The 14,875-nt window shown below is 35.9% G+C and overlaps 2 protein-coding genes across 3 annotated transcripts in view; one reads left to right on the top strand and one right to left on the bottom strand.

Moving 5' to 3' along the window:
* The window catches only part of slc5a10 (solute carrier family 5 member 10), a 69,894-nt gene extending 59,532 nt beyond the window's left edge, over nt 1–10,362 (top strand). Inside the window, exons 13-15 of the mRNA XM_022686400.2 lie at nt 3,669–3,884; nt 5,371–5,461; nt 7,363–10,362. Coding sequence (XP_022542121.1) covers nt 3,669–3,884; nt 5,371–5,461; nt 7,363–7,559 — 504 coding nt within the window. The 3' untranslated portion in view covers nt 7,560–10,362. The remainder of the gene's footprint in view (nt 1–3,668; nt 3,885–5,370; nt 5,462–7,362) is intronic.
* The window catches only part of grapb (GRB2 related adaptor protein b), a 37,584-nt gene continuing 33,058 nt past the window's right edge, over nt 10,350–14,875 (bottom strand). For both annotated transcript variants that reach the window (XM_022686395.2, XM_022686396.2), the window contains exon 5: nt 10,350–14,867. In XM_022686395.2, the coding sequence (XP_022542116.1) occupies nt 14,688–14,867 (180 nt within the window). In that variant the 3' untranslated portion in view covers nt 10,350–14,687. The remainder of the gene's footprint in view (nt 14,868–14,875) is intronic.

The following is a 14,875-nucleotide window of genomic DNA, read 5'->3' as shown; positions in this document are numbered from 1 at the left end:
GTGATTCATGTTTCGCCACAAGGTTATGAGGTAATGTAGTTCATTTAAATAGGATGCTATTTAAAGCCTGAATGACACCTAAATAAGCCTTTAATGACAGCTGACATAAACTTACATAAACAATTTAATCACTCCATCATCCCTACCAATATTAGCTGTCAAAAACACTGCACATCTGAGTTGGATGTTATTTCACATTTAAGTGCTATGAAAACTGATGTTAGTTTAAAAAAGCCTTTTAAGTCCATATGAATGTAAAGTCTTAAGCTAAAGTGTGGGCACCTTTGTCAAATGATAGATTAGAGAAGTAGTAAACATAGTCTTTTATTGTTAGGAACACATAAAACACAATATTATTAGAAAATGCTTCCCATTAGACCTGTATATATACCTGTTCAGTTGGTTTGTCACTATGCAAAGTATTGCCAACACCTTCTGAAGTGTGCAGAGCATACCCTTCTGTTATTGTTACTCTGTAATCTATGATCTTATCTTGTAGTTATGTTCATAGGTCCCAACGAAACTTCACCAAATTAGTTAACAGTACGTCTGATCTAAAGCCATTTATATTCAGGAATAATTTATCTAACTTCTTATTTAACATTCATTGACGTATTTAATATTTTGTGACGTATCCCTAGTGCACTACGTAGGGAACATGTCATTTAAGATAGGGCCAACAGTCTTACAGGTGCATCTAAAAAAAATTAATATCATTAATATCAAAATGTAACTTTATTTCAGTAATTCAGTTTAAAATGTGAAACTCATATATTATATACATTTATTACACACAGAGTGATCTATTTTAAGCGTTTATTTATTTTATTGTTGATGATTATGACTTACAGCCAGTGAAAACCCAAAAATCAGTGTCTCAGAAAATTAAAATATTATATAAGACCAATTAGAACTTTTGGCAGTTTGCCAAGTCCTGCTGGAAAATGAAATCTGCATCTTCACAAAAGTTGTCAGCAGAGGGAAGCATGAAGTGCTGTTCCGAGAAAACACTGCACTGATTTTAGACTTGATAATAAAACACAGTGGATCAACACCAGCAGATGACATGATGTAAATCATTGTTACGTCACTCATTTTCAAAACATTCTTAGAACATTATTTCTGTAACATTAAAGGCTACCCTTCCTGGAACCTTTCAAAACATTTCTAAATGTTTGCATAACATTCTCTGTTAGCTGAGAACAATGTCACTTTGGTCCTCATAGGTCAGAATCCTTTTTTAAAAAACATTACCAAAGAAAGTTAAAACTCAACTCTGAAATGTTCTAGAGTTTCATGAGTTTACTTGTTGTTTTTTTGCTTAAAAACACTTTGACCTGACTGAAAAGGTTTTTGGTAAATGTAGGGGTGGGATGACCCTGACCACATCTGTCATAAATTAGCCAATGAGGCTAATGAGTACTGGAAGCTTGTACCCAATAATTAGTAAAGGAGCAAGCCTTTTCATTATGTTGTTAAACAATACACTCCTCGACAAAAACACAGGCATTTAAATTTCTGCAAAACCCAGCATGGAATTATGTATCAGGCAGATATGTAAATAATTACAGATGTGGTCTGTTTAGACATAAGTAGACATATGTTAAAATTCTTCCAATGCTGCCCCATAAAAAAAAAACTCTCAGAGGCTACTTTTGGGCAGTGTACCTCCTGGTGAGAGATTACTGACTGCAAGACATGGCTCTACAATGCACTCAAAGACATTTTGCCCAGATGGTGAATATTGAAAAGAGGTGCATCTTTGAATTGAGAGAAACAGAATTGATGTTTCAACAAATTGTCATCTAGGCCACTCATTGCTTTTATTTGAAGTGTTGTTGTAAAGAAGAAATCTGGATCTCTATGAACTGGAAACTGTGTAGTCTTTACCAACATGTCCAGGTTCTGTTTGGGATCAGAAAAAGGTCTGATGGTTTGATGATCTGGGGAGCAATCACATACACTGTGTATAGCTGGACAGAGCATCGTCTCTCAAAAGTGAAGCCACCACAGGTTGGGCGCCCCCTGCTGTTCGGTTGCAGAAAGCTGTGTAACCCCACCCATCCCCATAGGTTTCAATGGCAAAACAGACAACTTTCAATCACGTTTTTTTCCAATATACTGTAATTCTACCTCCATTATATAAATGGAGCTAGTGTATATAAAAACAGCTAGTGTAACCTCTGCTTATATTGTTACATTTTTATATCCCCACAGAATTCATTTTTTTAAAACGTTATTCAGCTCTATTCAAAAAAGGTGTGGTTATTGTAAAAGAACTGGGTTACACCTAGCCGGGGAGGGACCAATGACTGTATGGGTGGGACCATAGACTGTGTATAGCTCTGTGGAGGCAGCCCTCAGGGGCGGGGTTATTTAAATGAGTAGGCTGTCTCTCCACAGACTCTGGTTTCAGGACCGCCAACATGGAGGAAGATTTTAGCTTTATTTTCATTAAATGAATGGGAACGGCGACACAGCGTCCATCTTTTTTTACAGTCTCTGCAAAATACCAATAGTAAGAGCCGGGAGTGTTTTTCAGAAAAAGTGTTCCTCCAGTACTGCTAAATAACCCCAAGCTACAAAAGCAGCACATTGTGATCTGCATCTCACACACTTTCCTGAAGTTTGCAGTCAAGTTTTAGAACTCACACGACACTCTGCTGTTAATCTTGTTTTAATCTCGACTAAGCCGTAAAAGTCAACATAGCATGTTAAGACTCTTACCTTTAATTACTCGCTGGCAGATGCATGTTAATTATTTTTACAGTCTGAACTGCCTGGGCTGCAGGAGAATCAAAGTGTGTCTGTGTACGTGTGAGAATGATGGACAGGAAAAACAGACTGACACAAGCACTGACAAGAATTTTCACAGAATTTTATTTTCAGTCTTTATTTATTTATACACAATTCTGCAGAGTTATCTCTTGAATGTTTAGATTTTGGATGAGTTTAGTTTAAAAAATAGAAAAGAACATTTCCTGAAATGCAAGGAGTTGCTAGGCTGTTGCTCCATGGTCACAAAAGTGAAAAAGTTTCTCTGGTATCATAAGTGGTTGCTATGGTGTTGCTATGGGGTTGCTATGGTGTTCAATTGTAGATATTAAGCTGCCCTGGTTTCCAAGGTGTTTGCAATGAGGTTGCTGGGTAGGTGATATGTGGTTCTTGTGGTGTTCCCAGTTGCTTGCTATGTGGTTGCCATTGAGTTTAATAAAGGTTGTTTGGCAGTTGCGCTGGTATCATAGGTGGTCGCTATGGGATTGCTGGGTAGTTGCTAGGAGGTTATTGTGGTGATGGCAGTTGGTTGCTATGGTGTTAAAAGGTTGTTACTAGGCAGATGCATTGGTGTTGGTAGGTGGTTACTATGGTGCTGATAGGTAGTTTGCTAAAGTATTGGTAGTTGATATGGTGTTGCTAGGCAGTTGATGTGGCATTCCAAAAATAAGAGATTGCTTTGGAATTACAAGTGGTTTCTGTGGTGCTGCTAGGTGGTTGCTATGGAGTTGTACAATGGTTAAGGGGCAGATACATAATATGCTCAAATGTTTTTGAACACTGCTTTTAATGAATGCTTTGGGCTACTTTTGCACCCAGTGCTGACACAGATGTGCAAATACACCAACACAGGAACCTCACTCATCAGTCATTTTGTGTGTGTGTGTGTACAGGGAGCTTTCTGGGGGTTGATGGTGGGCCTGGCTGTTGGGGTCACGAGGATGGTTTTTGAGTTTGCGTTTCCGCCCCCTCGCTGTGGTGTGTTTGACCCCGCCCCCGCCATCCTGAGGCGTGTCCACTATCTACACTTTGCAATCATCCTCTGTGTCCTCACCGTCATCGTCGTTGTGGTGGTCAGTCTCCTCAACCCTCCGCCCACTGAGGAACAGGTGATGTTTTTACATTTCATTACAAGCTTTTACATTCCCAGCCGTGTAATGTTCTTTTCAGCCAATCAGGTGCTCCTGACTGCAGCATGTTTAAGAACCACTAAATTTTAGCTGCACAGAGCTTTTAATTTTAGCTGCACTGGGCTTTTATTTTTGATGCACAGAGCTTTTCATCTTAGCCGTGTTGATCTTTATTTTTAGCTGTGCAGAGCTTTAATTTTAGTTGTGTGGAGCTTTTAATTTTAGCTGCATGGTGTGGAGCTTTAATTTTAGACATGCTGAGCTTGACTTTTAGCTTTGCAGTGCTTTTACTTAAGCTGTGTGTCTCTTTAATTTTAGACATGCTGAGCTTGACTTTTAGCTTTGCAGTGCTTTTATTTTAGCAGTGCAGAGCTTTAATTTTAGCTACACGGAGCTTTAACTTTAATTGGGCGGAGCAATAATTTTAGTCGGGCGGAGCTTTTATTTTAGCTGTGTGGATCTTTCATTTTAGCTGCATGGAGAAGCTTTCATTTCAGCAGTGCGGAGCTTTCAGTTAAGATACGCAGAGCTTTAATTTTAGGCGTGCAGTGCTTTTAATTGTAACTGGATTTTAATTGTTTAATTGTAATTGGAGCTTTAATTTTAGCTGCATGGAACAGCTTTAATTGTAGCTGTGTGGAGCTTTAACTTTAGACATGCAAAGCTTTAATTTTAGCAGTGCAGAGCTTGAATTTTTAAATAAGTGGAGCTTTAATTTAATCATGCAGAACTTACATTTTAGCCGCGCGGAGTCTTAATTTTAGGCATGCAGAGCTTTAATTTTAGGCATGCAGAGCTTTAAATTTTTGCTGTTCAGAGTTTTAAATTTAGCAATGAGCAGCTTTAATTTCTGCTTAATTATAATACCATTATATTGATTTTATTACCATTCTAACCTGTCCAACATCACAAAGATCACAGTTTGCTTTGTTTCTTTTGCTGTATTGTGATTATTATGAAATAGATTTCGGGTTGGGCTCGGACAGACAATCTAAACTCTACATATAAAGCCTAGTTCTGTAGTTACTCACTGCTGTATTTTCATTGTTTGTATTTATGCTGCTGTTCTCGTTTTTTTTGGTCAGATATATAGTGGCTGCTTAACTTGAAGCAATGCTAACAAACACAGCAGCCATGCTCTACAAGTTTCAGGCAGTTTAGCCACAATGTTAACAGCCAGCCTGGGGCAGGGTTAGAGCTGCAGTGCTATCAGACACAGCAGCTGGGCTCAGCAAGGTTGGATCCAATTAGCCGTAATGCTAACAGCCGGCTTCAGCAGGGTTAGAGTCACAATGCATTTAGTTTGGAGTAGACTAACAGAAAGAGGAAGGGTGGTTGAATTTGAAGCCTTTGTTTTGATCTGAGATGCTAAAACTCAACTTAGCATACTACAGTTTTATTATATTACTATCTACATACAGTATCTGCATATCTAACATTCTGCACACCTGCTTTTATGTTTTAGATACATAATCTGACCTGGTGGACAATCGGGAACAGCGCTGACAGAGATATACCACTGCAGAAAATATCTACACTCAGTCGAAGAACAGAAGGTATGGCGCACACACATGTATATCTTCTTTAATTCTTATGTCTATAATTCGTAAAGAGGGTTCTTCATTCTTCATAGTTCTAAAAGGGTTCCTCTTTTTCCATAAAAGAAAAGAGCACTGTAACTGTAAGCATCATGCTTAACAAAGCATTTAAAGCAACTTCATGTAGCAGTTCCAGAATCATATAGATGCTCAGTTGACTGTAACAGGGAGAAACTGTCTTTGCAAATCTGGGCTGAAATGCTGCTCTTGCACTATAGAACTTGTGCAGTGAAGCTGCACAAGACATCCCTTCTTATACTGTGCAAAGGCCGGCACACAAATCAAATGTGTTTAATTTATTTTACATGATTAAATTTGATTAAAACTAATACTATAGCTCAAAAAGAAAACATATGTGACTTGAAATGTACATGAAATGCAAAAAAATAATAATTACTTGCAAGAAACTCCTTTGTTGTTGACGGATGGGGAAAAGTTGATCAAAAACTTGATCATATAAAAAAATTTACCATATAAAAAATAAGCTGTTGTTCAGCTTGCTGTATCTGAATGTGTTTAATTTAAACGCATTAGGCCCTATTTTAGCGATATATGGCACACTAGCCAATTGCGTAACGCACAGCTGGATTTAGTGGGTTGTGTGAGTGTGGTGTATCATGAGGGCACAAAAAAAATGCTTTGTACGGCTCAAAAGGCAGAAAAAAGCCTGTATTAATTCTCTTAATAAATCATGGGTGTCTTTTGGGTGTAACAGGAAATATACCAATCAGTGTGCTACTTGTCATTCCCTTTAAGAGAAAGGTGTGCTCTGACTTTGGCGTGTTTGTATCTTAACAGCGCTGCACTTTTGTGAGTCTTAGCAGAGGATTCTAAGCTGAGTGTTCACACTGTGAATGCATTTAAGGGAACAGCAATATTATTTATTTATTTTATTCTTTATTCTGTTTATTGTTGAGTCGTATTTGCGCTCTGCAGTGCATTAATGTGTATGTGTGTAACGAGCGGGGGTGTACACTCGCTGAGCGCACCTAAAGAAATGGACTTTGACGATTGACTTTTGTCTAGGTTCATTTCAGTCAGTGGCGCACCCGAGTTTTGTGCTGCCAAAATAGAAACACCTCAAATATTTACCTGAACACACCTCACTTCCAGACCACCACACCCATTAGTATAGATATACTCTTAAACTCTTAAACTTTTAATGGCACAATGGCGCAAGGCGTGAAAATACACTGTTAACAGGGTGTAAGATAGCAAAGAGCATTGCGACATGGGTGTATGATAGGGCCCATTGTCTGCTATGGTGCTCCCAAGCATTTTATTGGGCAAGAGCTGCAGTGTGGTCAATGTTTAAAGACCTTAATACTGCGTACGTTTCTTTTTATTTAATCTTGTAATATTACTCGACACATCGTTCCACATGCTATTGTCAATTGATGATCTCTCAACTTGCCAACAAATGCATGTAAAGACCTTTTAAAAAACCTGTTCTCTTGTTGTTGAATTGTTTTAAATCTTTTGAATTGTCAGAGTATGTTTTCTGAGTATTTGGGCCTCAACAACAGGCAATCAGGATTTATTTCCCACTTCAGATCGGTTGTATCTGCATTTATAACCACCTTCAAATATGATTTGGATCAGATTTTATGTGGTTTGTGGCTGTGCAGACTATTAAAAAATCAATCGGAATGCAATTTATATATGTGAAAATCGATATGTGATTAGGGCTACATAAACAAAAGCAATTTAATCATCTAGGGTCAGTGATAAATCCTGTTCCGGTCAAAATATTTCTTGAAGTTTTGGTTGTGGATTGTGTGGTAATGCATGAACTTTAGTAGTTTCCAGCAGAAACACTTGAAAGTAAGTCTGAAGTCTGTCTCTTTTCTTGTTTTCAGGATGTGAATCTGTACGCCGGGGGAAGTGTGTGCGCGCTGTTGGGTTTTGTAGTCCTCGTCCTAACCGAAGTGCACCAGGGACTCCACCTCCCGTAATCAATAACAACAGAGAAGACCCCTTTTGGTCACGGTTCTGTAGTGTCAATGCAATTATTCTCATGTGTGTGAACATCTTTCTTTATGCATACTATGCATAACACACGGTTCTTCTCCTTCAGAATTTCTCACAAAAGAAAAACGCAGCACCAGATCTGTGTTCTCAGACTTATGAAGAGAGCACTGCATAATTTTCTAATCTTGCAAAAAATTGTGGGTCAGGTAATTAGCTGATCACTTCACTCAGGCAATTAATGTATCCAACTGTTCATCTACTAGTTGTAGAAAAGTTTAAGTGCCTTCACACTGATAACAAAACCTCAAGTTCAATTCATAAGACTCACTTTCAGTGTTCCAAAACACACCACACCATCTGTTAAACATGGTGATGGGAGTGCTTTGAAATCTGCAATACATTTATCCACACATCCTGTCAAATATTCAAGACCATTTGACCTATTAAACATGATGGTGGGATTGTTTTAAAATATGCGGGAGATTTTTTTTCTTTGCAGCAGCAGCAGGTGTCCCAGAAAATGTCTGTAACTTAAAAAAAGTAATTTAAAGTTACAGAATAATGTGTGATCTATATCACACATATCACATGTCTGTATCACTTTTACCTGCTGTGTGAATATTGCCTTAGATAGATTTTTTTTTAATCAATTTTGAAATGTTTCTACTTGTTAATTAACTGAAAAAAAGTTTCCACTCAGTGTCAAAAAGCAAAAACAAACCAGTCCATTGTTTCATTATACAGTATAGAATGTCCATTAAAGTACATTTGATACATTTTTGAGCATCAGAAAAAAAAAACTGAGAACATAGCATAATTTTCGGACTATAAGGCGCACTTAAAATCATTTAATTTTCCCCAAAATCATCAGTGCGCCTTTTAATCCAGTGCGCCTTATGTATGAATTTTACCAGTCAGGTTGTAAAAAGCAGTAAACAGTTGAATTGCAGTGTTATTCAGTAGTTTCAGTTTAGTCCTCATGCACTGAGGCTGGTGTAGCATTAGCATTAGCTGCTAACTGCTATTTTCCTGTTCAGAGAGGTGAGTATTAATTCTGTAACCTGCTCCTAAGTGAAGCAGTATTAGCATTACCCGCTGATCGCGCTAGCTCTTTCCCCGTTGAGAGGGGAGTATTATCGGCCTATAGCCTGCTGCTAACCCCCGGCTAACACTGCTGGAGCGGTTAGCCGCAAATGCTAATGCTACAGCCTTAGTGCTGGAGAAATTCGGGAATCTAAGCTTACTGTAAATAAATGGAAGTGCTTTATTCACCCAAATAAACAGTTTTCAGGATAGAAATCTGTGTAGATTTGCATCCAGTGCTCGTTTGACTTTAAAAGAAAGTCTTTTTTATTACAGTTTTGTTTACTTAGCTTAGCTTTACTTAACCTAGTTAGCCACCCCCCACTACCACCCAGTGGCAAGACCTGCTGAATTAGAAGTTCCTTATAGTGTCTCTTAAAATGCGCCTTATAATCCAGTGCGCCTAATGTATAAAAATAGACCAGAAAATAGACATTTATTGATAGTGTGCCTTATAATACAGTGTGCCTTATAGTGTAAAAAATACGGTATATTTTACATAAAACCCTACAGTAGCTTCAACAGCTAAATCTAATATTGCATGTTTAAATGTTTAGATGTTTTAAATGTTAATTGCTTGTTTAAATGTTTCCTGTTCAATATTCAAGACATACCACTTCACCTATTAAAGATTAAACATGGGATTGTAATGAAATCTCTAAGAGAGGGTGCCAAAAAAAAGTGTGGGAAAAAAAACGGCAATGTAAAGTTACACATTTATTTTTTTCTGTCATCCCTACAGTCATAAAATTACTGTTTTTTTTTTTGTTTGTTTGTTTTTACAGTATTTCTTGTTTAAAAAGCCAATGTTTAAATTAACAGGTAAAAGGTGAAATTATAGAAAATGTTTAGTTTAGCTAATATTGGCCACCAAAAGCTGTTAAAACTGATCATTCCTAACACATATTAATAATGAGTATATATATTTTTTCATTTTAATGTAATTTGAATGTGTTATTTTATTAGATTTCTCATTTACCATAATTTTACTCAAAATAATCAAAACAACAAAACCTAGAACCTTTTGGATTTTTTTCTTGGAACCTTGAAGCTGCTTTTACATTATCCAAAATACAGCTCTGAAATCTAAAATTAAGAGGCCACTTTAGTTTCTGAATCAGTTTCTCTGGTTTTGCTATTTATAGGTTTATGTTTAAGTAAAATGAACATTGTTGTTTTATTCTATAAACTACAGACAACATTTCTCCCAAATTCCAAATAAAAATATTGTCATTTAAAGCATTTATTTGCAGAAAATGGGAAATGGCTAAAATAGCAAAAAATATGCAGAGCTTTCAGACCTCAAATATTGCAAAGAAAACAAGTTCATATTCAGAGTTCAGAAATCAATATTTGGTGGAATAACCCTATGGCATGTTCTCCTCCACCAGTCTTACACACTGCTTTTGGATAACTTTATGCTGCTTTACTCCTGGGGAAAAAAATCAAGCAGTTCAGTTTGGTTTGGTGGCTTGTGATCATCCATCTTCCTCTTGATTATATTCCAGAGAAACTCATCATTTTTAAGTGGTCTAATTTTTTTACTTTTAAACTTTGCTCTGTATTTTGGATCTTGATCCTTATAATCACTCAGTTTATATGTAGATCTGAAGGGGCTGTGGTTCAGTGGTGTGGCCAGCACTGCAGAATTAATACAACAAAGGAGCTGAAAGACGATGAAAAGCTCTTTTACTGAAAATGTTTATTGGATGTGGCTGTTTTTGTATGACTGTTCTGAGTTTGACATAATTGTAACACAAATGAAAAAAAGAGAAACAGATTAAAAATCATTAGGCAAAGTGTAACCTGGGTGTTCCCGTTTTGTCTGGGTGGGATGTGTCTTTCTGGAATGTTCACAAAGAAACTGTCAGCTAATGGCAGGTGGGGCCGTTTGATTGACATTTCTGGGTCTTTTCACAAACTGCTTTACACTTCAGTAGGAATTCAAAACAGATCTGATCTGCATTCCAGTCTAGAGGAGTGTGTATTCTGAAAAAAAAAAAATATGAAAAACTGAAATTTAACAGACTAAACCGTTATTGTGCTCTGTCTTTACAGGCCTGCAGCATCTCTACAATCCTATACAGTAATATAGTGATTTCTGATCCAAAACATGAAACTGCTTTGGTTACTAGTTTATATCTAAATGGATATAAAACCTAAAAGCTCAAATAAAATTACATTTAAAACTCTAAAAAATAATTTAATTGTCCTGATTTATTACAATTTGAAATAGTTATTACATTTATGGTGAGAGCCATTCCACCAAGTGGGTGCCATTTATGTCCCCAGGAATTACATGTATAAATGTGCACACAAAATAAAATAATAAAATACATTTTATTACTAAGCATAGTGCCTTGTACATTGATCTGATTGCAAAAGTAAGATATGTAATTAAAAAATGATTTAGAACACTAAAAAAAAAATAGCATGTCTTACCTGTCCCCACTCTCTAACTATAAACTTTACCATGAAATATAATTATTAAAATCCTTCAGACATGTATTTTCTTTTGCATTGTTGTATGACTCCAAATCCCATCTATGCTGTAAAAATATTTTTTAATAATAAATCCATAATATTTAAGTTAAAATACACATTTTATTTTTGTCCCTGGGTTTCACTCAGTCCTGTTACTGTAAAACATTAACCCATCTGAAACATCTGGAACAGTGACATCAGCTGGTTCTTCTGAAGATCAGGGGAAGACCAAAATTAAGTTTATTAGTTTTTCTGTATATTTGATCTTATTGTCAAATATAACTATAACTGAGGAGCTCAATCTCAACACTCTGTCCTGTTACCTAAATTAATTCTTAAATCTTATTGGTTATTTTTAAAATACAAATTTTGGGAAAATCACTAGAATGTGCTCAGTGTTCTCATGCTATTAGCATAGCCACCATTTAGCTATTTTTCATGTTTTTGCTAATTCTATGCTAAAAACTCATTCCTGTTACTGAAAACAAAAAGTAAAAAGGAATGAGTGCCGGTAACAGGAGTGAGTTCAAGTAACAGGAGTGAGTGCCAGTAACAGGAGTGAGTTTCAGTAACAGGAATGAGTGCCATTATCAGGAGTGGTTTTTTTTTGTCATAATTATCAATTATTTGAACCTGCAGTCAACCATTTCTTTAAAATAAAGACTTTCTTGAGAGAAAATCAAAGGAATTAGTGGACTTGTTTTTACACATGCTTTTTAAATGTCATTTAAGTTTTGTAACCATCTTCATCTTAGAAACCTTGTAAAAAATTAAGTAAAGTTGCCTGAATTTGACCAGTTTATGTTATAAATTAAATTAGTTATTAACTGCAGAGCTGAAAAAAATAAGTCAAAACAAGCAAATAGCACCCATTTGGGGGAATGGCCCTCAAAAGATTTGTTCTTATACACCTTTTCAAGTAATTAAGTAGTGGATTTGTTGTTAACCTGTCAGTATAATAAATAAATTGATAAATAAATGATAAATAAATAGAGTTTAAAACACAATAAAAACAAACTTCCCAAATTATGGATGCGTAGAAAACCTTTCAAACAATTCCAGACATAAATAAAACTATTTAAAGCAACATGTCTGTATCATAACTCACAATTTGGCAATTTAATTTGCATAAATTTACAAGCAGGCTGTCATTTGAGCCTGTGCAGCAAAAAGATGAAGATTTCACTTTTCTTTCTTTCTTTACTGTTTGTTAATCATCATACTAGTAAATTAGAATAATTCCTATAACTATAAGGTTATAGTATTTATAAGGTATATATTAATTATAAGGTATATATTTATTATATAGTAGTTATTAATTTATTAATTATGATAACTATCTAAACTGTATAAAGAGCTACAATTTATTTTATTTTTTTCTACTGGACATCACTACCTTTATACAACACAACTTCATTACTCAGCATACAAACATAAACTTTCATCCAACACTGCTTTGAATCAAATAATAGGATTATATATATTTTACATAAACATAATTCTGAATAATTATGGATTGTATTTTGTTATTTAGGTAAATTCAAAGTACCATTTGCCTCAGTAGGTATAGAATAAGCATGAAATTATTACAGTTATTTCTATAAATATTTGGAAAGTGAGACAATCTTCATGATTTGGGCTCTGCATGACAACATACTGGATTTAAAATGAAACAAATGAGATTAAACTAAAGATTAGACTTTCAGGTTTAATTCAAGGGTTAAACAAAAATATCCTACAAATTACAACCATTTTTCTATAAAAGTCTCATCATTTCAAAGCCCCAAAAGCTTTTGGACAAATTAACTTTACTGTAAAAAAATTAATACTAGTTAATTTTTAATACTTTGTTGAGAATCCTTTGTATTCGATCACTTCCTGAAGTCTGGAAGCCAATAGACCTCAACCAATCACTGGGTTTCCTCCTTTATGGCTGAGTTCACATTACCAGGCTGAAGTGACTCAAATCTGATTTTTTTCATGGCTGTGTGAACGTGCCAAATACATTTTTTGATTTTTGTCAAATCAGATTTGAGTCACTTTCATATGTGGTCCTAAATCGTAATTAATGCACTCATATTTTTGCTTTTAGGCATTATCATTACCGCTACGTGCTTCTCTCTCGTACCCACACTGCATCTCTTGTTGCAGCTGTGCAGCTATAGTTGTAAAAACAGCAAAAGCAAACCACCTGGCCTTTATTCACCTCCTCAACTTCAGACCAGCTGTTTATTCTCCACTTTAGCTAATGGTTATAAAAGTAACCAAACCAAACATTTCAACAGTATTTTAAATGAATTCATTGTTCATAAGCTATTGTTACAGGAAACAAGGTTTATCATATTTTTTGCAGGTTGTAAGGAGCAGTAAAGCCACTCTGCTGAAGTACAGTGTTATACAGGAGTTTCATTTTAGTTCTCTAGCACCGAGACTGGAGCAGTATTAGCATTAGCTCTTTCGCTGCTCAGAGGTGAGTATAATTAGCCTGTAGCCTGCTGCTAACCCAGGATAGCACTGCTGGAGCAGTATTAGCATTAACCGCTAACCGAGCTAAGCACTAGCTTTCTCGCTGTTTAGAGGCGAGTAGCCTGCATATTTACTGTGTTAAAACAAACTGTGGGGTACGAACCCCTAACTAATATCTTCCTGGCATTTACTAGTGCTAGCAGTTAGCCACTAATGCTAATGCTGCTGCTGCACCCAGCCTTAGTAGAAATCTGAAAATCTAAGCTTATTGTAAATAAACTGAAGCGCTTTACTCACCCAAATAAACAGTTTTCAGCAGAGAAATCTGTGTAGAATTGTGGTAACACTTTATAATAACTTTCATTAATATTTGTTTAACTAATGATCAGTAGATGTGAACAAAGCAGTAGTTCATCAGAATTGGAATATTAACAAATGCTCACACATAACACCTATTTATCAGCATGGATATCCATATTAAAAATGTTAGCAAATCATTAGCTTATCAGAATTTGAACATTAATAAATCGCTAGTAAATGCAGATTTTAAACTAGGCAAATGTTTATCAAGCAGTTCGTATTTACAAATGTGATAGCATTTTTTTAGTTTACAGTTATTAATCAATAGTTAATGGTTTATTAATGAAAGTTATTATAAAGTGTTACCAAAAATGTTTTAAAAGAATTACAGTTTTGTTTACTTAACTTAGCTTTACTTAACTTAGTTACCACCCACCACCCAGAGGTGAGACCTGCTGGAATAAAAGGAAAACATGGTGACATCCCTGTTCCTTACTAGTGTCGCATAATGCGCCTTATCATTCGGTGCACCTTATGTATTAAAATAGATCAGAAAATTATAATATGATGTGTCTTTTAGTGCAAAAAAAATTTATTATTATTTTGTAATCTGTAGCTTAGGTGTGTTGATTGCTTAAAATAATACATAATTAAGAAACCCTAACTTTGCTCCCATTTCCTGCTGTACAGGTAGAGACAGTAGATCATCTCTTAATGCATAAGATCAGAAACGGACCCCTGAATGATGAACTGAATAGAGGCGGGCTGATAAACAGTGAGCGCATGTTTGACAACAACTGCAGGGTCAGGGTTAATTTCCACACTGACTAAAACACGAACCGAAGCATGAGGCTGAATTTAAAGCTAGACCTCTGAAATGTTAATGATAAATAGGCTGAACATATTCTGGTGGGAACACGCCCACTCTCCCACGGCAACGCCCCCTCCAGCACTGAGCGTCTGAGCAGTCCAGCAGGTCAATAACATCACCGCGAAGGAAGCGCAGCTGGCTCACATGATGAGGAGTGAAGTCGAAGAGAGCGTGGGCGTGGCGCGGTCTCTGAAACC

The sequence above is a fragment of the Astyanax mexicanus genome, chromosome 21 (assembly GCF_023375975.1).
Source record: "Astyanax mexicanus isolate ESR-SI-001 chromosome 21, AstMex3_surface, whole genome shotgun sequence".
Taxonomy (NCBI): domain Eukaryota; kingdom Metazoa; phylum Chordata; class Actinopteri; order Characiformes; family Acestrorhamphidae; genus Astyanax; species Astyanax mexicanus.
Note: the sequence above shows the minus strand (reverse complement) of the source record. Positions and strands in the feature narration are given on the sequence as shown.